Source organism: Ambystoma mexicanum, chromosome 5p (genome assembly GCF_040938575.1).
Source record: "Ambystoma mexicanum isolate Mex_15411 chromosome 5p, UKY_AmexF1_1, whole genome shotgun sequence".
NCBI classification, from domain to species: domain Eukaryota; kingdom Metazoa; phylum Chordata; class Amphibia; order Caudata; family Ambystomatidae; genus Ambystoma; species Ambystoma mexicanum.
The window spans coordinates 409,152,992-409,178,260 of record NC_090930.1 but is presented as its reverse complement, the minus strand read 5'-3'; the positions used below and the strand labels follow the sequence as shown (position 1 = coordinate 409,178,260).

Below are 25,269 nucleotides of genomic sequence, written 5' to 3'. Positions count from 1 at the left end.
GTAGAGCCGATTTACACACTCTCGAGAAGTGATCCGGCAGCCCACATCGGCCACATGTTCTTCCTGCGGCTGGGCACTCTGTGGGGTGGGGGAGGTCATAGCCACATTTCTGACATGACTCACCTGATCTTCCTGCCCTGTCTCGGGGGGCTCCACCAGGCCTTCTTGTTCCTCTGCCGCCCCGCCACACAGCGCACACCTCTTCGGCCTTGATCGAGCGTGAACCCGCTTCCATCTTGTTTGCCCGTGCCTCAGCCACTTCGTGACATCGACCCAGTTCTAGTATACGGGACAGAGTGATTCCCGGCTCTCTGAGGACCTGTCTCCTCAGTTTGCCGGAGGAGCATGCTTGGATCAGCATTGTCCGTATCATGTCCTCCGCATCCCCCCACGCGCACCCTTGGGAAAGGCGGCGCAGGCGGCCATAAAACGTGTCCAGGGTCTCATCATCCTTCTGCTTGGCCGACAGCATCACGAATCTCTCAAAGTCCACGTTGGCAAGTGGAAGGAAGTGTGCGAGGAGAGCTGCTTTCGCCTCACCATAGGTCTGGTCCACCGGAGTCAGCGACTCGAAGATCTCCTGAACCGCGGCTCCCGCCGAGTACAGTATGGTGGCTACCATGCTGTCATCGTCATCCACTCGAGCAGCCCTGAAGTACATGTCCAGGCGGGCCACCCACCTCTTCCATCGGGGCCCCAGACTGGACGGGGGGCCCGTAGGATCGAATTCTGGTATCGGTTGCAGGGCCGCCTCGGCTCTAGCTTGAGCCATAATGGGGGGCCCTTGTGGAGCAACAGGCTGTGCCCCTAGTGGTGCCTGTGGTGCAGGCCCCTGATTCCCCGGTGGCAGCGGTTGCAGAGCTGCAGGCTGGGCCGCCTGACCTTCGTCCTGAGATTCTTCCCCAGGATCCGCGGTGTCACCGTCCTGGTCGCTGTCGGACATGGGACTGAGCGCACAGGCACCCCACTACCAGACCTGGGGCCGCAACTCAGATTCCCACCATCACCATGCGGAAGGATGCACCCCTATGCCACACACAGCCTGGTGCAAACACACGAAGAACTTCCCAGAACGGCCACCACCTCGTGATGATGAAGAGGATCAATGAGAGTGTCATGATGATGAAGGGGGCGAGGAAGTGCCTTGTTGCCACTTTGCAGCAAAGCACTGCCGTATAGAAGTCCCAAAAATTGAGCCACGTGTATGGACTGGACTAAGCAGGCCCTACCATATTAGTCCTTATCCTGGCTTACACTCGACGTAACAGTCCCAAAACCTGATGAAAACACACAAATTGGGTATGGGCGTGCAGGTCATGCACTCAGCAACCACAAAATCCAAAAATTAGACCCGGATCACCTTCTCGGTCCGAATCGGAGCTCTGAGAAGTTCCGCGGCCTCGTATGCAAAATGGCCACCAGCCGCGTGTGCGGTCCGCAGCCACGGCATGAAACGAAACGTCCGTGAACGTTCCGTTCGTTTGAAAAATTCCGGACGCCTTTCACCGCCGGGCCCGGGCATCTGACATCACTCGTCGCCACTGTTGGGGGTCTGTCCTTTGCCCCCCAGGCGTGCCCGTGAGCCCCCAACCCAACAGAGCTCACACGCACACGTCTGTCAGGTTCGGGCTCCCCGGTCGCTCTACTGCTTCCGGGAACGCCCCGTTTATTTAAGCCGCACACGGCGACGTGCAACGTCACGCCGCCGCGTGCGCAGCCCTTACGGGGCAACGCCACAACCCCCACCACTACTGGCACTCCTCTCAGGCGTGATTCATTCGAAATCAGGGGGGGGTCACCCCCAAACCCACCTCCCTCAGCCCCCCACATCCCTCTCGACCCAAAACTCCTCCAACCTAAACCTACACAAACATACAACACACACACACAAACACATTTACCCAGTCTCCCTGGCACTTCCGGGTCCTGGCGTGGCTGTCAGCCCCTGCGCGCACTCGTGTGCGGCAGGAGCGTAACAGTTAGATTTAGAAAGACTGCTCTGTGCGGTCTCAGAGCAGTCTTTCTAAACGTGTTTTTTTAAATCGTTTTTATTTTAAAAGGTCTCAACCTAATACCATCAAGATAACATCCAAAACCCTAGGGTAGAAATACCAATAGGAAGTGTTTACAGCAGAGTGCTGAACATTGTTGTACAAGTTAGAATTAGAAAAAATACTATTTTGGAATGGGAAAATGGTACTTTCAGAATTAATTCCTACCGCTTTCCAAATACTCCATATCGATTATTTTAGCTGAGTTCCACAAAATAAATGGAAAAGAGCATTGGTCGTATGGAGGGGGCGAACTTTGACATGTGTCGGGATTATATGCAAGTGCTTTCACTTGTTACACTGGGCCTCTGTCGCTGTAGCTGTTATTTTCCTGAAATGTATGATGATGATGATGACAATATCATAACAATGACATTTAGAAAATTAGATTGTTGATGGGGAGGATCGATCCTGCAACTCCTGCGGTTGCTTGTTTCCCAGACACGTTTTTTTTTCCCACCAATTCATGCACAAGCACTTTTGTGCCCCAAAGGGTTCATGTGTAGGCATGAGGGTCTCTGCAATTAGGGGGCCTGCTGGTTGTACTCAAAGCAAGGTTCTTTTGGAATCCTGCTTGCAAATCTTCCTTTTTGTGTGGGTTTGGCCCTGATGGGGCTAGTTGCATTTGATGGGTGTGTAGGAACACTGTAGACAAACCCTGAAGTCGGGTTTTCCCTTGAAAGAGCAACACAGGATGTCACAAGACCGGCTTAACAAGAATATGCCATCAGATGAGTGTGCTGTAAAATAGTCATGGGACTGTAGAACTCTCTGTGGGAAAAAAAGTTTCCTACAACACCAGAAGTAGAACAAATAAATGTTCTCAGCAGTGGACTATTCTTAAAAAAAAAAGAAAACAATGGATGAGCACTTGCCAAATAACCAATATTATGGGAATAATGTTACAACAATTAGAGCTCTAGAATAACATTTAGTACCAGTAGTGGCCACTGGCTGAGAGGCTAGAAGTCAAAGCTCCTGGGTATGCTGGCTTCCCAGGAGCGTCATCTAGCCTCTGGGCCATTGGTCGTCTGCCTGTGAGGCGTGCTACTAACTTTAAGAGGATGGCTGCAAGCATTGGGGATAGAGTATGTACGTGCAGACACCAGGGGCTTCCATAAAGGAATTGCTACTGATGAAAGGACAGACAATGCCTTGGTGTAGCCGTCATAAATCAGCAAGTTATGGAGGCCAAATAGTGACACTATTTGTCAATGACCTAGCCAGTGCAGGTGAGAAAAAGAGTGCTATGTTCAACTGTCACTCTAAAGTACAGTAGAAGCTAATGCAAACCAATGTAAATTGAATACAACCTGAAAGGTGATCCAGTGGTGGTTCATGGGTGTGAAGTATTTGTTGTTTAATTTGTGTTGTCCTGAATTCAGGCATGCTGCTGTAAGATGTGCAGTCTTGAGGAGGGTGGTTGAGGGTGGAACAATGGAAGCCCATTAGAAGCGCGTTTCCACAATCCATTTGAGACGGCAATAGGGCTTGATCTTTGGAGTGAAATACGTTTAGTGGGAGGGAGTGTTTCATTCTTTTGGAAAAACCTGGCTAGTACCAGGCGGTCTGAGATTTTTTCTTGATGATCGGTTGAGATCTATGCACACTCCTGGAATCCTAGCCAATGTGGAGAGGGGGAGGCATGAAGCTGCATCTTTGTGAGTTATTCTTCTATTAGAAGATGCTTTGGCGGAGTTCGGGCAGAGTTCAGTCTGCGGCAGTCTCTGGTGAAGTCAGTTGTGAGGAGCTGCAGCTACTGCAACGACCGTGACCCTGTGTTCTATGAGTCCTGGTCTATACCTTTAAGGAAAAGAAGCTCAACCTCCTTTAAAAACCTGCCTGGAGCGCGGAGCGCGCGCAGAGTTCGGGCAGAGTTCAGTCTGCGGCAGTCTCTGGTGAAGTCAGTTGTGAGGCGCTGCAGCTACTGCGATGACCATGACCCTGTGTTCTATTAGTCCTGGTCTATACCTTTAAGGAAAAGAAGCTCAACCTCCTTTAAAAACCTGCCTGGAGCACGCATAGAGTTCGGGCAGAGTTCAGTCTGCGGCATTCTCTGGTGAAGTCAGTTGTGAGGAGCTTCAGCTACTGCGACGACCGTGACCCTGTGTTCTATGAGTCCTGGTCTATACCTTTAAGGAAAAGAAGCTCAACCTCCTTTAAAAACCTGCCTGGAGCGCGGAGCGCGCACAGAGTTCGGGCAGAGTTCAGTCTGCGGTAGTCTCTGGTGAAGTCAGTTGTGAGGAGCTTCAGCTACTGCGACGACCGTGACTCTGGGTTCTATGAGTCCTGGTCTATACCTTTAAGGAAAAGAAGCTCAACCTCCTTTAAAAACCTGCCTGGAGCGCGGAGCGCGTGCAGAGTTCGGGCAGAGTTCAGTCTGCGGCAGTCTCTGGTGAAGTCAGTTGTGAGTAGCTGCAGCTACTGCGACGACCGTGACCCTGTGTTCTATGAGTCCTGGTCTATACCTTTAAGTAAAAGAAGCTCAACCTCCTTTAAAAACCTGCCTGGAGAACGGAGCGCGCACGGAGTTCGGGCAGAGTTCAGTCTGCGGCAGTCCGCGGCTGAACGCAAGCTGAGCCAGGAGTGTTGGGCTTACTGCCCGGGGGAAGGTAAGAATTCTAACTTATATAACTATAACCTGATGGCTGAGCCGGGCCTCTGACACGTACTATGGCCAGGCAAACGCTCCACTCCAAAGAGAAGTCGGACACATTTTGTTTGGAACGGGCCCAGCTGCTCGGATTGGCGAGCGAGAGCTCGCCGAAGCAGCCGATTCTATGGAGCCTAATCCAATTGACGGAATCTCCATTCAGGGGGACTTTCAGCCTAAAGAGGGAGTGCTAGAGGGAAATGAATGGGGAAAGCAGAGCGGCATTATATAGAAGGCGAAATGTTGCCTTCGGACGACTTATGCTCGGCAAAATCGGCTAGTCCCCTCTTGGCATCACTCCCTCTGCTACAATCACTGAGCAATGTACCCAGCGCCCCCTTACTACAGGTATTGCCACTGGCCTCCTTAACAGTGAGTGATTCCGTAGCTCGAATGTCTGCACTGGAAGCGGATGACTCGTTTCAGCCGAGTCTACTGTATAAACAGATAGTGAAGGCACATCCAGTTGGAGGAACGTACGAACCAGCGGCTGGCTTTGGGAGAAGCCCGCATGAGGAGGAGTGCGCAAACCTTCCAGCCAGCGATCATACTGAGTTTGAGAGAAAAGAAACGGCCGTCCTCATGAACGTTTCTCATCCTGTGACCGAAGTAAACATGGCAACGTTCCAGCCCTCATGTGATGTAACGGATCTCGAACTTCTAGAGCATGAGCCGGTGTTGGAACCCATTGAACTTTTAAGGTCTAAATTTAGGAGCCCTGTGAACAAGCGAGAAGACCCTCAAACTAGGGTGAGAACGAGCAGAGAAATAATCGACCGTGGAAAAGCGATGTCATGTTGTTTACCGACTCACGCTGTAATAGAAAGGCCGAAAGTCGCTGCGAGAACAAGTGCCGACATTGCGACTAGCTTTAATAAAGCAAAGGCAATCCGGAAAGAGAGATGCGCCGCTGCAGAGCTGCTAAACAACTCTGCGCGTAGTGCCCTCGAAAATAATAGCACGGATTTTCATCAGGCGAGCTACATTAACTCGAATCATGTGCTGGACTTAGCCGGGCGTGAAGCTCGACTAGCTGAACGCTTGAAAGCTGACTTCGAGAGGATGAAGGAACGGTTGTCTGTCAGCTTTTCAAGACCCGAAATGGAGCTTATCGATAAACACATCATGAAGCTACCCCCCGCAGCGCTATAGTGGATCTTGACCCGCAAATGTCCTATCATGAAACAAGGGAGGTGTCGGAGAAGGCAGATGAAGTTGTAATTCCCCCTACAAGTGGACTACTTTGGCATGAGGCCGCGGGTGGGGCCACTTTTCCTAGCGACTATCAAAATTCGAACACGAAGACAGCATCTACATGCTCGACCCCCAAGTTACAGGCAGCTTTCAACACCGTGAATAATAAGAGGGCTGAAAGTGAGGGTCCCGGTGCAAAGAAGAAAAAGGACCTGGAAAATCTAAATTATGAAAATGAATCGCCAAAAGATGTAGCGGCAGCACTTAAATCAAATTTGTCGGCAGCAGCAGCACTACAAATACACAATAATGTGCTAGCCGCGTCTTCGGTTGCCCTCATGCCCTTTACCAAATTATATGAAAATTTACATGACGCCATTCAATACAATGGAGGGCTGCTCTCCCATATCGTGGAAAAACTAGACCAGCAAGACCAACTTATCTCACAGTTGCAAAATAATCTTGAAATCGAAAAAATGTCACTAATCCTAATGCAAAAGCAAGTAAATGAAGGCATGGGCAAAGAGAACCAGGATAAGAAAGAACTGATAACAGCGATTACGGCCTGTTTAAATCAAACATCCACAACAATGAGATAGATGTTCCCAACAGAGGTCTGTAGTTCGGGAATATCACAGGTCACTAAAGCTCCCTTGGCGGCGTCCTTCAGTGAATGCCTAAAGACAAGGCCACTCGGCGACTCACGAAAGTCGATCACAAAAGAAAAAGAAATAGTTGGAACTACATCATCTGATATAACAGTCACGATGATGGAGGCGCCAGTAGAATCAGAAGGCGTGACCGCTGGAGCTGGAGCAGAGCAATCACCAACAGCGTCTCTCAAATCTAAGCAAGTAGTGGTGGAGACTGAGCAAAAGAAACCGGAATCCAAGAAATGTGTATACCCAAGCTTATCTTTTGGGATCTTTAATGGGTCAGCCAAAAACTTTAGTGGGTCAGACAAAAACTCAAATAAAGGAAAAGTAAATACCACAAAATCAAAAAATATGCATTCGATAAACAATACTCCGAAAAAACGGAAAGAAAAGAAGAACGATTGCGAGCCTCGCCAACAAGCTAGTAAATCAAGGAAATTCATACGCAATTTGACGACTCCAGTCAAACCGAATCTTTTATCAAGATCTATAAAAAGTAATGTACCGCAGTTCTCCAAAGGGTTGAAAAGAACTGGCAAAGACGTGGCAGAAACTGCGGAAGAAAAGGGAAATCCCAAAAAACGACGAAAGACTGGAATCAGATGATTTGGTAAGTTTAGCGGGAACTCTATCTATTGACCTATGCAATCTATCTGCGTACTCAATCGAGGATGATTGCGAAGCAACCAATTCAAATGTGTTTAACAGCACGGTGAGCAGCTCTGATACAAATGAGTCCCTCAAGTCTGAGGTGTCAGTGCTGGAAAATCCATGGATCTTAAAAGCAAAATCAGGCCCTACGGGCGCCGTGCCACAGAGAAAGCACGATCGTGGCAATACAAAGGCGCTCAGGGCCGTTACTAGTAACGCAAGGTCAAATATCAAAATGCCAAGTGATGGCTTGCCTGCACAAGGAAAACGTGGTGGCAAAACCAACCTGAGAAGTCTGAACCCAAAATTAACAGCTGGACAGAGATTAAATGAGGCAAAGAAACACAGTTCAAGGGACCGTGAGCCTCGAAACGAGAGAATTCCCCGAATTGCAATTATGAACATACTTAAAGACGACACAGAAGTGAATTTGAATAAAAGAAATGTAATGCGTCTTCTACACTCGGTGCCGGCACTGAGAACTGTGACCACTGATGATATTGCGATCATTGAATATATGTCTGAAGAGCATGCGGATCAAGTATATTTACACATATCTTCTTATGCAGTGCATAAGGTAATCCTGGCAGCAAAAGATGAAATTTTGCAGCTTGACTTTGAGATAACCAAATCTCTGACTGAACCCCTAAGATATGTATCCCTGGGTGGGAGAAAAGCATCAAACAGGTTGGGACACAAAGTACCGAACCAAGAGCAACAGAAACACGAATTAAGACAACAACTGAGAACAGAACCCCATCTACATCACTCTTCGAAATCTAACAAGCATGGGGAGATTAATCAGTAGCTGACAAGGAACAAAAAAAAAAGCGCTTTCATTGGTCTCTTGGAATGCGAGAGGCTTTCGTCATCTTTATGAAAACTTCCCAATCGAGTTGGAAGACAATCTTATAATCTGTTTAAAGGAAACGTGGTTAAGGAACCCGCCAGTGAAAGATGGCTATGTCACAATGTTAAATCCAGCAGGAAAAAATGCCCATGGACGACCGTTTTCTGGTTTGATAACTATGATGAAAATTGGCTGCGATTGGGAGGTGCTTAAAAGCGAAAATCCCAACATGTTCGTGCAATGCACGCTATTGCAGCAGAAAGGATGTGGTGGGAAATAACAGCAACACCTCCTAGTATTAAATGTGTATTGGAACCCAGTGATGATCACAACTAAGAAGTTCGCAGCCACGGTAGCAATCTCACTAGAAAAACACATGCAAGAGAAGAATAATACCATGATCATTATATGTGGCAAAATGAACGTGACTTGGTTTAACAAGAATGGTGGCCGGATGAACAATACCCGAACTCATGGTCCTACAAATCATGATAGAAGGAAAGTCGGGGACAACATTATGGAGTCCTATGACTGCGACATGGTGAATGGACAAATTGATGGTGACAGGCCACCAAAAAACACATGGCATAACATGGGCAATGCTAAGGTACTAGATTACATCTGGGTATCGAAACACGCTTGGGATACAATTAAAGAAATTAATGTAATCTCATCTAAAAACAGCGACCATGATTTACTGGCAATATACTTGAAGATAACATTGGGACAAAAAAAGCTGCTATCGACACAAGACCTCGAAGTAAACAATGGAACAAATAGGCTACGACTGTCTGCTGACCAAATATATAGCCTCACTGAGAAACTAGATGCAGTGAATATTCTGATTGGCAGTAATGTAGATTATGTGTCGCTTTTACCTCGGAAAAATGTCCCGACTCTGTGGAAGAAAAATTCTGAGAAAGTGCACACCCACGAATGGAGCACAAGAGTAAATGAAGAAAAAAAGAGATTAAAACGTGATATATGCAATTTGAAAGCACAAGGTCGCAGCGATAGTATCAGCCTGATTCAAAAACGGAGACAAGCTTACCGCAACTGGTCCAAAGCATTTAAGTATCAACGTGATCAATAACGGGGAGAAGTAATGCTGAATTTGTTGAAATCTCACAAATTCAGAGACATTTGACAAATACTTAATAACTGCACGGCCAACCAAGGTATCAGAATGGCAAACGTGGTGACAGAAGCAGAGTGGAACCAACAATTCAATAAGGTCTTCTTAGGAGATGTAGAAGTTGATGTCAAACAGCATGACTTAAGGTCCGTAAAGTGGGACTGCTCTGAATCTGTTGATGATATATTATCTGCAATTGAAAGACTGAATAATTCACAAGCTGCCGGCCCTGATGGCATCACTAATGTCATGCTTAAACAAGATAAATTGGAATGGTCGAAATTCATTGAGATTCTATTTGCTAATATCACAAGGTATAGAGAAATCCCGGCATCTTGGACATCCGCAATCATAGTGCCGATTTTCAAGAAAGGTGACCGGGCAAACCCAGCTAATTATCGCCCGATCGCCTTGCTGGATACAATCGGCAAGGTGTTTGCGAATTTTCTGCAACAAAAAATTAACCAAGTGGGCCAACACAGGTAGAATCACAGATTGCAGACAAACTGGTTTTACAAAAGGCGTTGGCACTGAAAATAATCTGACTTTGCTTACCATACTAAAACTGAATGCTATAGCAAGAAAAATGAAGCTGTTTATAGCATTCATAGATCTTCATCAAGCCTTTGATTGTATTGACGGGGAAATGCTGTGGGCGAAACTGAAAAACTGGAAGTGCCCTCATGAGTTCCTGGTCCCTATCATAGCACTACATACTTCCACAGCCATCCAGATAAGGCTGAACGAAGCAGGGCAACTATCGGAGAAAATGAAGACCCAAAGAGGGGTCAAGCAAGGATGTCCAATTGCAGCTTGCTTATTCAAGCTATTCATCGCGGACATTCCAGTAGCCCTGAGTGATGTTTGTTGCTTTCCACCTAAATTAAATGGATCTCAATTAAACTGTCTAATATACGCGGACGATTTAATTCTAGTAGACACCACGCAGATTGGTCTACAACGTCTGCTATATAAATTACATCAGTACATGAACTTAAACCACCTGACTATAAATACGTCGAAAACAAAAATCATGAAAATCGGAACGCAGAAAGGTTCAAAGAAAAATCCTTTTACTTGGAGAATTGGAAACACGATAATAGAAGAAGTAACGGAAATTAGATATCTGGGCATAATGATATCTGCCTTGATATGTGAGAAGATCTGGACCAATGACGTGGGTTACCGGATGAATATTCTGGCAACTCAAGGAGCAAGAATTCATAATCTCTTTGGCAAATTTTCTCTAACTCCGATCCGTTTATTCTATCTGCAAAAAGTAATTCCATCTATCACCTATGGAGCCGAATCTGGTTGGAATCTTGACTATAAAATGTGGGCAAAACTGGAAGGTCAGTTCTGGAGACGTGTTTTAAGGTTACCAAACTGCTTTCCAATCTCAGTAATAAGGCATGAATTAGCTTTGGATGACCTATATACAACAGTGATCTGGAAATCATTAGCACTACTGAGAAAGACGCTAATAAAGAATAAAGAACCTCCCTATGTGATCCTGGCGATGGATGACGAGCGAGTTGCTGGGGGAATACTTGCAAATTGGTCTGCGAAGCTACATGAAGTCATGCTAGCAGCTAATATAAGCAAAGAAACACTGATAAAATGGCCACAAATAGCAAGGAAAAAATTAAAAGAATGGGCATGGGCACGAAACATGGACATTCTGGAAAGTCCGGTATCAGCGCCCAAACTTGGGCCGACAATTAACAAAATGAACAAGATGCCGGGATATCTCCTACAGTTTCCATCAAGACATCATCGTGATCGTTTTCTTCGATTACGAATGAATGCGTTAAGAACAAAGGAAATCTTACTAAGAAGAAATGATCCAGAGACTCGTGATAACTGGTGCAGATATTGTCAAAGTGAAATTGAAACTGTGAGACACTTGGTAGTTGCTTGCCCCAAACTTAGATCCATAAAATCTATACATTTGAGCAAATATGCACCGAGAAATGAAAACATGGAGGACTGGTGGTATAGAATCCTGAGTGGGAGCTCGGTCCACCTTACGTGCTCGGTGATGAACTTTGTTGATGTGCTCGATGTATAAGAACTAAGATGGGACAAAGGGCCTTTTGCCATTGAGTAGAGAGGTGTCTATTACAAAAAGTTTAATAATAAACTATGTATATTCATTTAAAAAAAAGAAGATGCTTTTACCAACTTTGAGCAATATCATTTCAGATTCTGCCTGGTTTAGCTTGAGGTGTAAACTCTGGTCATCGAGGAGTGCATGGCTTCTGGGCAGGACCGGAGCTAGTCCACACCTACCACTGTTGACACTTTGAGATAGAGTTGCTTGCCTTCGTCATATTGATGCAATGTGACCTCCTGGCTCGACAGTGGTACTCTTACAGGCTCCTTGCAGAGATGTCATATCATCAGGGAACGAAGGGAATCTAACAGAATGATGCACTTGACACAAGGTGTAGGCGATCTCGCTGTGGCATTTGTACCTTTTTAAAAACAACTCACCTGTGTACAATGCCTGCGATAACCGTGCGAAAGATGCACATGGGTAGCAGGGGCATGTGTCAGACAGTGTCAAAGAATACTGAGCGAACACGCAGGATCAAAGGGCAGTGGTCACCTTTGTCCGATTCTTAATTTACCATGAACAACATTAAAAGGTGGCATTCGTAGCACTGGCATAGGGGAGAAAAGTGGCTTGGCAGCACTGGAGAAGGCTAGTGAAGTTGAAGCGGTCTAGTAGTTTGCTATGGCCTTCTCTAGGATTGTTCTCTGCAAGTGGAGATAGGCGATAGATGAATAACTGGCCGAGTCCTCTGGGTCTAGGTTGGGAATTTTTCAAAGGGGTAGAATTTTACCAGTCTTCAATGATAAGGAGAAGGTGCCTATGCAGAAAGAGACATTAATAAAAGTGAGGAATGAGGAGGGCAGCAAGTGGAGAGATTTGATGATATAATACAGGAGCTGGCTTTAGAAATAAATTATGATGTATCAGGTGTGAATGATTGGAATCTGTACCAAGGTGGCATGTTCAAGGGAAGGCCACATCAGGGCAACCCTTGTGCCAAAACCGTGGCACAAGTTCTGAGCAATAGCATCATCTATGTGTACAAAAGGGGTCTGCCAGCATTTTCTTCCTTGGTCATTGACCGTAGAGTAACTTCACATGCAGTTGAGACTTGCCTCTCCCCCTCTGAATAGTAATGTAGGAACAATGTGTCATGGGTAGTTCACACTAAATGGGCAGATTATTATTATTATCATGGTATTTATTGAGCGCAGACTTAGCTTTGAGAAGCAACAGAGCACTTTACAGAGAAATACACCAATACAGATACATAATGGATCACTTTATGCGGTGTACAACATTACAGATGCATAACGGAGTGCTTTTCGGTGGTAATAAGAAAACAGATATACAGCAGGGGGTAGGATACAGAGGGGGACAGAAGAGGGGTACAGCTGTACCGGGCTTCAGGGAGGAGAGGGGCGGACGGCATCTAGTGAGTCAGGTGGCGCAAGGGGTGACATTATTGCCTAGGTGTTGAGGAGGATAAACTCCATGAAGAGGTGGATCTTGAGTTCTGTTCTAAATCATAGGAGCATGGGGACGAGTCTGATGCCGATGGGGAGGAGGTTCCATAGTCTTGGGGCATAGGCAGAGAAGGCTTGTTTTCTGGTCCTTTCCTTTTTGCAGTTGCCAATTCCAAGTCGGCACATGTCTTGGATTTTGGTGGTGCGCTGTCTGCCAGAGATGCAGAGTTTCTCTGCGCGGTACCTGGGTGATTTGAGGGCAACTGGCTTATAGACAGTGGCGTATCCAGGAATAAGATTTAAGGGGGGCACAAAAGGGGCCCAAGCCAAAAGTAGGGGGGCTGCCTTTAAAAGGGTTAATAGTATGCTTTCCCAAACTGACACGGGCCCCACACCTGGCATCCTTCCCCCACCACACAAACCCAGGCCCTATACCTGGCATCCTGCCTCCTCCACCAGAACCCTGCCCCATACCTGCCATCCTGCCTCCCTACCACCAGAACCCAGTCCCCATACCTGGTATCCTTCCTTGTTACTGCCCTAACCTGGCATCCTTTTACCCCCCCCCATGCAAAGCCAAGACCCCTGGCATTCTGCCTCCCCAGAAACCAGGCACCATACTTGGCATCTTTTGACCTCTCCACAGAGAGCCCAGGCCCCATAACTGGCATTCTGAATCCCCACTACCAGAGCCCAGGCCCCATACATGGTAACCTGCCTCCCCACCACCAGAGCCCAGACCTCATATCTGGTCTATTTGCCCCCTGCCCCATTACCCAGTGCCCAGGCCCCAACTATGTCATTGTGCCTCCCCGCTGCCATAGTGCTGGCTGCATACCTGGCATCCTGCCTCACCACCAGCATAGCCCAGGCCCCATATCTGCCATTCTGTTGCCCACCGCCAGAACCCAAGCCCCATACCTTGAATACTTGCTCCTCAACAGCCAGAGGACAGAACACAAGACCCAAACCGGTCATCCTTTTCCCCACAACACCAGAGCCTTAGCCCCATAATAATGTTTGCCATTGATATAAGCAAATAAATGACTGAGTTTTTCAAAGTAAACAATGTTTCTCCCAGTTCTTATTGGGTGGTCTGTTGAGCAATGTATGGTTACAGTAACTACCTGAAAATCATTCTACAACCTCCTAACAAACAACTCATCTTCACATACATCTCCTCACTGAATCAATACAGATTACACAATAGAACACATACCACCCAAATAAATGCCCTAAATAGCACACCAACCTATGACAGATACACCAATACAGCTCCCCACACTCCTTAAACACCACAAGGACAGACACCATAATCACATAAACAATTTGTTACCAACCTAGAGCACACATTAACCACTGCTTCAGACAACTCCCAAAATATATAAAACGTGCACACCACAGAGAATACTGCCTTTTCAGATCATGCACATATGAACATTGCAACAAAGCAACCTTCCCCTTCTTCTGCATTAGCCTCCAACCCCACCTCTTGAAGATCCTGAAAACCCAAGAAACCATGAAAATGGTGGACTGTGCACTATACAAAACTCAATAGCATAGCATAACCGGGCATAGCAAAAAGTTTCACTCATTCTCCTGTGGGGCCATACTATGGACGGCCCATGCCATTCTGGTGACAGGCAGCAATAGAAGAGGAAATAATTGTTGGCTCTGCTGAGGTCAGTCCACTATACATGAAGAGATTACATGATACAATATGATAAGGCATTTATAACGCGCCTATACACAAGTGTTTACACATCATTTGCCCAGGACCGCACACTTTGATTAAACAGTAAAACTGGGATTTTAACATAATCTACAGTTTAGGTATTTGAACAGATAACATTCAAGCCCCACTTGCTACATATATGTACATTGTGGATTTCAAAGGCTACAATAATGTCAGAACATTCACTTTGACAATAAAAGATGTGCAAAGGATGAGACGCATATACAGATGCCTCAAGTTGCGTGAGAAGGTGACCAAGTCCTGTTTCTGCTTGTAAATGTCAAACGTGCAGGTTTCCAAAATTTCGAATGGGATAGAAAAAAATACAAGTCCCAGAAATCAAAGAGGGAAAAACAGGACTGGGTAGCCTGCTCATGCCTGGCCACTGGAAACTTGATAGTTCTGATAGTTTACTTTCAAAATACACATATCTCAAATTAAAGTTACCTTACAATATGTAAATCCTTAGTGAAACATGTTAAGCCAAAGGAATACTGTTGCAGTTTTATTTTCCACATCCTGAAAGGAAAAATAGAAGTTCCAAGAATACAAAATAATGCAAGACTGAAAAAAGCCTTCCTTTTACACAACTGTACTTTTCTCACTTTAAAAATCACTAAAAATTGTTTTGTAGTAAATACACTAGGATGATGATTTCATCTGTCACAAACCTCCAGCATGTTGTACAACTTGGTATGAACAGTTAACTATCCCTTTGAAGCAATTTGATTTTTCCATGTTAAAGTAGTAGGCTTGATTACTAACTTTGTTAAATATCTTGTTTGTGTACACCCACTAGTAGGTAAGCCAGCTGATAGGAATCTCTCATTTGGAATGCAGAACCCATCAGATAAGACATAAGTGAAAGGAGTAATTGCAGGCCATTAAGGCCACGATAAAGGGCAGTGCTGTGTGCAGGCAAGTCAAGGAACTCTGTTCAGCTGCAAGATGTAATGGGCTTTACTGCAAAGTCAACAAGTCCACTTTAAGGAGACTTGGCAACACTCCCAGGGAAGGTCTTCACCTGTCCCTGGGAAGGGGAGGCACACAAGGGAGCACAATATTTTACAAGGGAGACCAGTGGCCCCCGACCCTACACTAGCGATGCCACTGCAAGACTTGAAGGTGATTTGTGTGTGCAGTGGGAGCCAATGAAGGTCAGTGAGGGCCGGGGGGATGTGGTCATTTCTGTGTAGACCCTTGTTGAGGTATGCGGCCGTATGTAGTGCACTTCTCAGAGGCACAAGGGAGGATGATGGGAGGCCTCAAGGAGTGCATTGCCCCATCCAGGTGGGATAGAACCAGTGCTGGAATGGTGGATCTAAAGCTCTCCGGAGGGGGGAGGGCTTGACCTTTCGCAGGAGGGAGAGCTGATACAAAGCTGTCTGAGTTCTTTTGAGCTATGTGCGTCTTGAAGGAGAGGTGTCTGTGGAACCCGAGGGACTTGGCACAGGAGGTGAGCTCAGGTGTGAAGCCCTCAGGGTCTATGGTTGATAGTACGGTCTGTATGTCTGGGTGTCTGGTGTTGTTGGCGAGGAGTAGGAATTCGGTCTTGGAGGGGTTGTGCTTCAAGGATGCACTGGACATCCAAGACAGGATCAACGAGAGGGAGGTTTTGAGCTTATGGATGTCCTTGATGGAGTCCATCTTGCGGTATAACTGTGTGTCGTCCGCGTATTGGTGGATGCGGATGTAGTGTGTGTCTAGGAGGGCTGCCAACGGCTCCGTCTATAGATTGAAGATCACTGGGGAGAGGATGGAACCCTGCGGGGAATGATAACCAAGCACTGGGCTGCATGTGATGTGAATTAAGAGGACTTAAAAGAGAGAGAGGAAGAGAGAGAGAGCACATTCCTGCAGATTGGCTTATTTTCAGTGGATAGTGATAGACCATCCCTTAGGCAAGTGTAGGCGGTCACATTCAAGATGAACTGTCAAACTAGGGTTTGGTTTCAACAAAATGGTTTTTAAATTAAATGCTGCTACAACCAGCAGCTGCCACCATAAAAAGCACAAGCACGTAGTTAACACTTCTAACATTTTAATTAATAAACAAAGTTGGAAGTAGGTATGTTGAGTAACAGATTTCTTATTTGTATTTTGGAAAATAGCAGTGTGTGGTGCGCACTTCCATGTGTGCGTATTTGTAGTGAGAGTTACTGTAGGAGGACACACACCAATCACCAAGGATGAGACTGCGCAGCCTTTGGCCGGGTAAAGGCTTATAACCAGGGACGTGCAAGCTCCTGGGCTCTGGCCAGCACCATGTTACCATGTTGCTCTTTACATCTGGGGTGGCTGGCTTTCTTGTTCAGCCCCCTTAAAAAAAGAAGAAAAATAAGAACAGGAGTGCCACAAGTTTAACACTTTCAGCACTGACCCTAAATAAGAAAGAATAGGAATACCAAATAATGTGTCTTTCTGGAATTCTATACAATAATTGCTAGACTCATTAAAGGTTTATTTCAGGCTCACTTCAGGGGGTGAGTCACTGATTTAGTCTGTTCTTGAACGCCTCAACTCAGCCTTTCATCCTTCTGAGGTCGATAAAACAGTACCAACACAGATTGGATGATATTGGGTGTATATTTTTTCTATATAAAGCGCATAAGCATATGTGCTACATAATATCACGTCATTATCATTTGGTCATGGACGTCTGCTTGCATTCACAGTAATTTGATAATATGGGCCTATACACACTGAGCTTACCGATACATATGGCGATCCATTCTTGTATGAAATGTAGTGTACAATGCTATGTGATGCCACTTCCTGTCTTGTCAACGGGCGAAAGGTTGTGTTCCATCGCTTCCCGCGATATCACTTTGGGGTGGGATCAAATGACATTACTGCCTGTGATGTCATCAGGGGCCAAGGGTCGTGTGATGTCACTTCTGCTACCCCTGGCATTTCGATCTATCGATGCTATGAGGACAACGCTCTCTCCCATCCTTGCCACTAATGGGTCCAGAGCACCTGATTTATAAAGGCGCTCACAAGCCGCAGCCACGTACGCAGAAGAGAATTGCAAGTATACGAAACCGAAAATCCTAGTAAGGGGGGGGGGGAGTCGCTGATTGTCGTTCCTATCGTTGTGTCAGACCGGATCAAATGGCAAGACAATTGAACTAGTAAGTAACTCACGAGGGATCTGCCAGGCATGATAAAAAAAGCAAGCCCCAGGTGTGTGAGACCTCCGTTCGGAACAAAAGATGGGAAAGTCACACAAGCAGCGCCGTTGTAGGTGGAGAGGAAAACACAAACCTGCACGTTGCTGTGCGCTAAATGCACATTGAGGGAGACACAATTAATCCCACGGCTACGTATTTGCCATTCAAAAGTGTGCAGCAGGTGCCATAGACTAGTCGGGTAATAACAACGTATGGGCGCGAAAAGAACTCACCAGACACAAATGAATGGGATTGAAAGCCCCAAACAGCAGTGAATAATAGGATGCATTGATTTCTCAGGAAGCGTGAAAATACAGGAGGTCGATATATAGCCCCTACTTACGGTATGCACTAATTGTGAAATGCATACTTTGCTACAAAGTAGAGTATGCTACAAGAATAGAACGCTGCCGATGCACCATACAAGGGTACATAAAGTAGTGGGGTGCAGAGAAAAGCTGAGCATTGTCTTGGCAGTGCTGGAAATTGACATTTACTGGGGGAGCTCCCCTTCGCACGTTGGGGGGGAGGGAACGGGTTTACGGGTTGTCAGTGGTGTGGGATGGGCTGGGGCTGCATTGACAGTAGTGTGGGCGGGATGGACGGGCAGAGCTAAGTGTCGAATAATGTGCGGGCTTTTCTATGATGCTGGCTGCTTTGCATAAAAACAAAGTGCATTTTGGGAACATAAGAATGAACACCAATTTATCAAACATGTCTGTGCTAGTAATTCAGTGCATTCCTTCTGAGCATGCAATGCACACTTGGTATGGTGCTCATGTCCTCTGTCAGAACAGTCACTCTGACAGTAAAATGTGTGTAAAGCATGAGACACAGATACTGCTTTCGACTGTTTCCTTGAGTTTGGGCTGATGAGCAAAGGATGACTTTCAGGTGCCGTTTGTGAAGTAGTTGCATACACGCGTTCAGGAGAATCACGCAGGTCCGGGGGAGAGCGCTTCCTGATCTTGGTGGGGTTTGGGCCTTGTGTCTACAAGGAACGGTGTTCCGGCAGGACAGTTTTTGCCAGAGCAGTCTTGTTCTAGCCCAGTTCCTCCCCTGCTTACAGGTCAATGTCCTTTCATGGGTTTCACGCCTGCCTGTTTGATCAACAATAACATGTCACGCGAGAGCAAGTCACTTGACCTCCTTGCACACCTAACGTCCTGCTCCTAAAAGGGGTCTGAGCAAAGTAGAAGTCCAGGCATGTGCCTAACTTCAGAGCATAGCTGCTTGGCACACACTAGGCTGTCATGAGGGGGGCAGGAGGGATAAACCACCCCAAACCCTGCGAAGGCATGGTCCTTGCAGAGGTCCCTATTTCCACCCCCTTTCTGGCAGTGTGAATTAGTTAACACCTACCTCTGAATGTTAGCTCGTGGGTAAATTCAAACATTTGGCGTTAACTTGATGGTTAGTGTCCACTCCTTCGGCTTTTTACACCTAATATCAACCTCTAGTCTAGTGCAACATGGCAGGGTGCAGTCTGGCTACTAAAGGAGTGTCGCAACTGCTTGTATTGTGCCACTTTCCCGGCTGTGTTATGCACAAAGAGATCACCTCACTGCCCCTTGGTCTAGGCATCTTACTTGAACGACCAGGATGGCTTGTTTACTACGTAATCTCTGGCTTTATTTCTGTCTGTTCCCCTCCCCATTCAACTTCAAACATGCCAGTATAAAATACGATTCACACATATCTCACGGAAGCAAAGAAGCACTTGGATAGGATTTTTATGCAGGCATATCTGAATTTGAATCAGTCACTGAAGTCACATTCCTCTAATTTAAGACTTTGACATTAATCTGCGCCCGTTCTTGGAGTTATAGATGCCAAAATGTAGGCATTTATAGTAATTATATAGCACTTTTGCCAAAGCACTTTACCTAAATTATCAGCAAATGAAATGAATGCTCATTTGTCGACCTCAGAACGCGAAAACGTTGAAACAGCCTTGCTAGAATTCAAAGCGTTGACATGCAGATCGCACAGATGCCAGCAGTGAGCTCTTAACCCTCTGAGCCATCTAACCAGATCTCTCTCCTTAAATGCGCATCTCACAGCATTTGGTAATGCATTGGCTCTGGAGATTGTTTCTTAGTCATATAACACGTTTTATTACAGTTCTTAAAGTGGTAATAGTAGTGTTATATTTTATTTTAAAAGGGACTGGAGAGGGCAGGAGAGGGTAGTGGGTAGGTATCCGATTAAATGTTTGTTTTGAACTGCAATTTTGATATAGTGCATACTGTGTCACAATTGGATAATTGAACTCTGGCATGTGCCAGCATGCACTTTCCAAGTTCATATTTCACCAGAGCCGATTCAGCACTTCATCCTTCTGAAGTTTATGAATTAAGTTCTTTTACATTTTGTTCTAATAACACCTATTTTGTTTGCACTTAAAAGCAGCAGAAGTCAGAAGAAAGACATGATGAGCTATACCTAAAAATAAGATATAATACCAACTATTCTGCCTGGATTTGGAAAGATGTATGCCATAGTGGCGTCAAAACGTGGAGTATTTTTGCACCAAATGATAGGCGTCCGAAGCATAAACCAATCAGGTTGACTCTAAATAAGAAGCTCTGGGTCTGGGGCATCCAGTCTGCCTGGCCTGTATAGACAAACACTACTCTCCAGTTGTACCTTTGTTAATATAGCACATTAGAGAAAGCCAAATTACATGTGAAATAAAGAAGGCTTCTGGCAGGGGGTGTTGTGATTGAAATGTCATACTGCAGCTCACATTTGCAGCACTGTTTCATCTGACTAGAGTGTACAAGATAGGCTCACGACCCTAGATACTGGTGGAAGATGACATATGTTGGGCGATCAAGCCATAGGGCCTCATTATGAGTCACCTGGTATGGAAATAACGTTGGCAGTAAATCCGTCGCCACCGTTGTTTCCATACCGGGTGATCTCGAGTTCTGCAGGCGGAGGTGTCATTCCCGCCAGGTCTGACCTGGCGGGTTTAACACCACCCGCCTGCCCGCCTGCAGGCGGACGTGGAAACACCGGCACCATCACGAGATGGTGCCAGTGTTTCCCCTTCCCCATTCCCATTGAGTCCTATGGGACTCAATGGGAATGGGGATTTACCGAATTCCGCCTCCGGAATTCCCAGGTACCGCGGTCGTAATGCCCCAGTAATTCCGGGAATCACAGAGGCGGAATGGTAATACAAGTCCAGCCGTAACTTGCCGGAATTTCAGGCATGGGGGAGTCCTGCCGTTACCTGCGGGAATTTCAGGCATGGTTACCGCCAGACTCGTAATGAGGCCCAATATCTCTGCAAGACTTTCAGTGTGTTCAGTCTCCACGTTTACCATACACATCCTTTCTGATGGTAAGCTCAGTGAACCAACAACAAGATGTTATCTGAGACCAGCAGAATCCAGAAGGCCTCACCAACATATGTTTACCCATCACACATAATCTCAAAGGGAGAGTTTTCGTGTCTCCTATTTGCAGTGCCACAGGCACAGTGAAAAAAATAGCAAGGGGGCCTCACCACATGTTGGCCCATATACTTCTAAATAAGGGAGTGATTTGAGATGAGACCGTGCAAGGTCAAATTATTTTACTGCAACTGGGCCTAATATGCCTAACTAAGGGGTCAGGAGTGAGGAACACACTGTTAAGCTGGGTATCACGTGAGTGAAGCGTACCTGAAGACTTGGAAGAAGATCTTGACGTGGCAGCCAGACTGACGATGAGCGTATGATGCGAGGAACCGGCCTCTCCGCCAGCCAGGGTTTAAACTGGGTGGAAGATGGACCGACTCCCAACGCCACGGGACGCACTCTCCTGATTTGCGTGGTGTCAGGACAGTGCAAGCACTGACAGGAGAGGCAGATGTTGTAAGTCCAAAGACTGCAAAGTCCGAAGTTGGTGGTAGAGTCGAACTTCCGCAAACACTGGAGGAACAGGGATGGCAGGCAGATGGTAGATCCGACTGAAAGCAGCTGGGAGACTCAATGCTTCAAAGGAAACAGGCGATGACTCAGGCAGAGTGTGGGAACCTGACCCAAGAACAGGACTGGGAATCCAATCCAGGAACTGAACTGGAAAACCAAACCAGGAACAGGACTGGGAAATCAACCCAGGAACAGGACTGGAAAACCAACCCAAGAACAGTTCTGGAAAACCAAACCAAGAACAGGTCTGGAAAACCAACCCAAGAACAGGTCTGGGAAACAACCCAGGAACAGGACTGGAAAGGACTGAGAAGGGGAACCCAGGGAAAACTAAACTGAACCCCAGGGAAGAACTCAGGAGCCCAACAGGATCCCCAAGACCCCAAAGGGAGAAGGACCAGAAAAGCTGCAGGGACAGGAACCCCGGGAAGGTTCAGGCTGAAGCTGGAGACTGGGCAGAGCCAGAACAGGTAGGTAGCGTAACGAGCGTAACCACGATCAGGGCAAACCGCGTTGAGACGCGACTTGCTCCTGATCGAGGCTCGCTTTATAGGATGGCCGGCACCCGAGAGAGGCTTGAAACGCAATCCGCCTCGTTACTGGGTGCCGGCACATCCAAAGCGAGGCTCGGAATGCAAGCACTTGCTGTGGAGAGAGCCCAATCAACTGCGCATGCGCGGAATCGAGACCGTGGTCTCCCGCGCATGCGCAGAGGACTCCCGACGGGAACCCCAGAAGCTCTCCCCATGGAGGATCCCCGCAGGCGGAAGCGCGGGTAGATCCGCCAAGAGGGAGGAGAGCGAGTAGGAGCAGAGGACCCCGGTCTCCAGGTAAGTGGTGTGACACACACACAGAGCACACATATGAAATACATATGCAGTGTGGCACACAGTGCAAGTGACCTTAGCACAGCGCACCAGCTCGCAGCATGGATTAGTGCATACGTTGTCACACGGTCAGAGTGTCCGCCTTCCACTGACTTCAAATGGCGCCCTAGTGCTACGTAGGAAGGGAGGGTCCGAAGGAGCTGACATGCGCTGTGTGGTTTTGATGGGCCGGCGCGCCCAGGGGTGTGGTGGCATGATTTATGTACTGTTAATAAGTATTACAATAGGGAAATAAAAACTCTGAGATGGTGTTTCGGGAAATTTTAAATTTCATGAAATAAATCATGGAATATGAACATTTGTGAAAATTATAAATGTTCTTTTCCAGTACTATATCGTTTGTAGGGGCAGACTAAAGAGGGAGGAAAGTTTACAATTCTAATATGTATGCACCATCTACTCTTGCAATTGATCAGCTCGTTGACTTTTAGTTAATAGTTGTTACTCTGTAAGCAAAGATTTTTTCAGAATCTGAATGATTAAATCATAAATGGCTGTTCTGGCGGTTAAGTCCTGTGGAACCTGAACTAATGCCTCTTTCTTTTTTTCTTTCTCTCCTAGGAGTAACATCTCCCATCTGCGCGAGGGATATCCGCGAGCCCCTGATGAAAGAGTTCGCCTTTCTCTCTGGTGAGTGTGGTTCACCTTTTCAGCGTGTTCTTATGTAACGGAATACCCTGCATGAACTCGTGGGCAAAGTGATATAGGGGTATTATAGAGTGCATCTGCATCAGATGGCCCGTTTAGTGACACTGGAATTGTAGTTAATAAAACATGGCGGCGGCTGGAAACCATCTTGGGTTTCCGTCTCTTCGTAATGCACGTGTATTTTGAGCCGTTATACAGCTTCTTTCCTGCAAGATGGCTGGCTTTGAGCTAAGACAGTACTGTATGATAACATACAGGTGGGATAACAGCACAGGTTCCACCAGTGCCTAAGGTCTTTTTACCACACTACACATAGCTGTCTCGCCTCCAAGCGCCAGGTGAACAGGAGGGTGAAAACGAAGGAAGGAAACGGAAGGTGGAGTAGAGGACAGAGAGAGTGGACAAGGTACCCAGGATGACTTCATAACTTCAGGGAAACCTCTGATAAAAAAAGAGAAAATTAAAAGGTAGAGGGGGGGTGGGCAAAGTGATAACATTCCCTGCTGCGTCCATAGGTCTGGTGGCGAGTAGTTGGTGTTGCTTTGGCTCTCCCAGGGATTACCCGAGCACGAAAAAGGCGAAGTCTTGCTATCCTGTTGCTAAAGGGGGATTCCCTGCCTACACACCTATACTGCGCTGCTCTTCAAACCAAAAGTCTTCTGTCAAAATCTGTCTTCTACCTGACCTACCCCTCAGGAAAATGGAACTTAAATTCAAGCAGAAGCACCTGCGCTTAGAGTTTGTCTAGTTTAACCTCTCCTCGGTTTTCGGGATATCTCACCTCCCTTATGTTGAATTGTTTTAGGAGAAAAAAGTTCCCACAAAAAAAACACAGGTTTTCCAATTTCGACACAAAGTCTCAAGTCCCAGAAAACATTAACGTTTTGGTTTTGTGTATGTGAATCGCTAGCTCCTTAATCCCTTTTCCCCACATGGGTTGGCGTTTCTTTCTAAGATTCACTCTGAGCTTCTCACTGAATGTCTCTCTGACCTTTTCAAGCCGTATTTCTTTACATTGTTTGCGTTCGAGGGGTTCTCCCCGTTTCGCAATTATATGTAACTTACAGGCCTGTCCAGATACTCTTCTTTTCATTTACCGGAATGTCTACGCTCCGTTTGATTCGTTATTGTTACTGGGTCTTCCGCCCTTTCACAATGTTTCCCTTTAAGATATAAAGATATTGTTTCTTTTCCTTTAGGCCAGTGAGGCTGTGACCTGCGATTGAGGTAATCCTTTCTATCCCCCATGGTACCCTCTAATCTCTGATGGGTTCTCCCAGTTTCACAATCGTATTTAACTCCCAGGGTTGCTGATAGACCCTTTCCAGATACACTTCCCTTGGATTGGTGGAAAGTCTGTACTCCATGGGATTCACTATTATAATTGAGCCTTCTGGCCTTTCACAGTCCTTTTCTTTAAGAAACTTTTTTTGGCTTGGTACCAGTAAGCCTGTGACCTGGGGTTGGGGGTAAACTTTTCTGTTTCCTGTGTTCTCCTCTGGTCTCTTTCTCACCCTCCACCATGAGCATCCCATGTACCTTCTTTGATCTGGGGCTTGCTCTGTGAGGTGCTTTCCACTCGCTCATCCTTCTCGCTTTCTCTCGCTCTCCGAAGTCCTCCGGGGTGTTGTCTGACATTTCCTTCCTCACCAGCTGCTTCACTTTTCCGGAGCGAAGGAGTCATTCCTCCACCTCAAACTGGACTCTGACGTTGTTGCTTGGGCTTCCAGCCCACCACATCCTCTGCATGGCCACGCCTCCAGTTGGGACTGGGTTCGCTCAGTCCTGGACTTGCTGCAATAGGGTGGTTCATCGCCTGCTCAGCAGCGTTCTCCAATGCTGTCATCTGCGACAGTCGGCTCCGCTCAGAGGCGTAGCCCCACATCCACCTGACCTGCATCTGCAGATCTCTACTTCTCCATTCAAAGAAGATTGCCTTCTTATCCATATCCGGTGACCTAGAGGGGAGCGTGTTCGACAGGATCAGCCATCACGTTTTCTTGGTAACTGGCATTGCCTTGAGCCAAATGTCTGTAAATATCAAAGATTGTTTTTAGTCCCATGGTTAAATGAAACATATTTTTCCTGAATTGACATGTATGCAGATAGACCACAAAGAAAAATTCCAAACACTTTTTTTTGATAGGCGCTCCACAATGTTACATTTATTTGAATTCTTTGAAGGTCA

The 25,269-nt window shown here is 46.5% G+C and overlaps 1 protein-coding gene across 2 annotated transcripts in view; it reads left to right on the top strand.

Annotated features, from left to right (window-relative positions):
- Window positions 1–25,269, top strand: part of MCF2 (MCF.2 cell line derived transforming sequence) — a 1,935,885-nt gene that overhangs the window by 349,745 nt on the left and 1,560,871 nt on the right. For both annotated transcript variants that reach the window (XM_069612795.1, XM_069612794.1), the window contains exon 2: window positions 22,995–23,063. In XM_069612795.1, coding sequence (XP_069468896.1) covers window positions 22,995–23,063 — 69 coding nt within the window. The remainder of the gene's footprint in view (window positions 1–22,994; window positions 23,064–25,269) is intronic.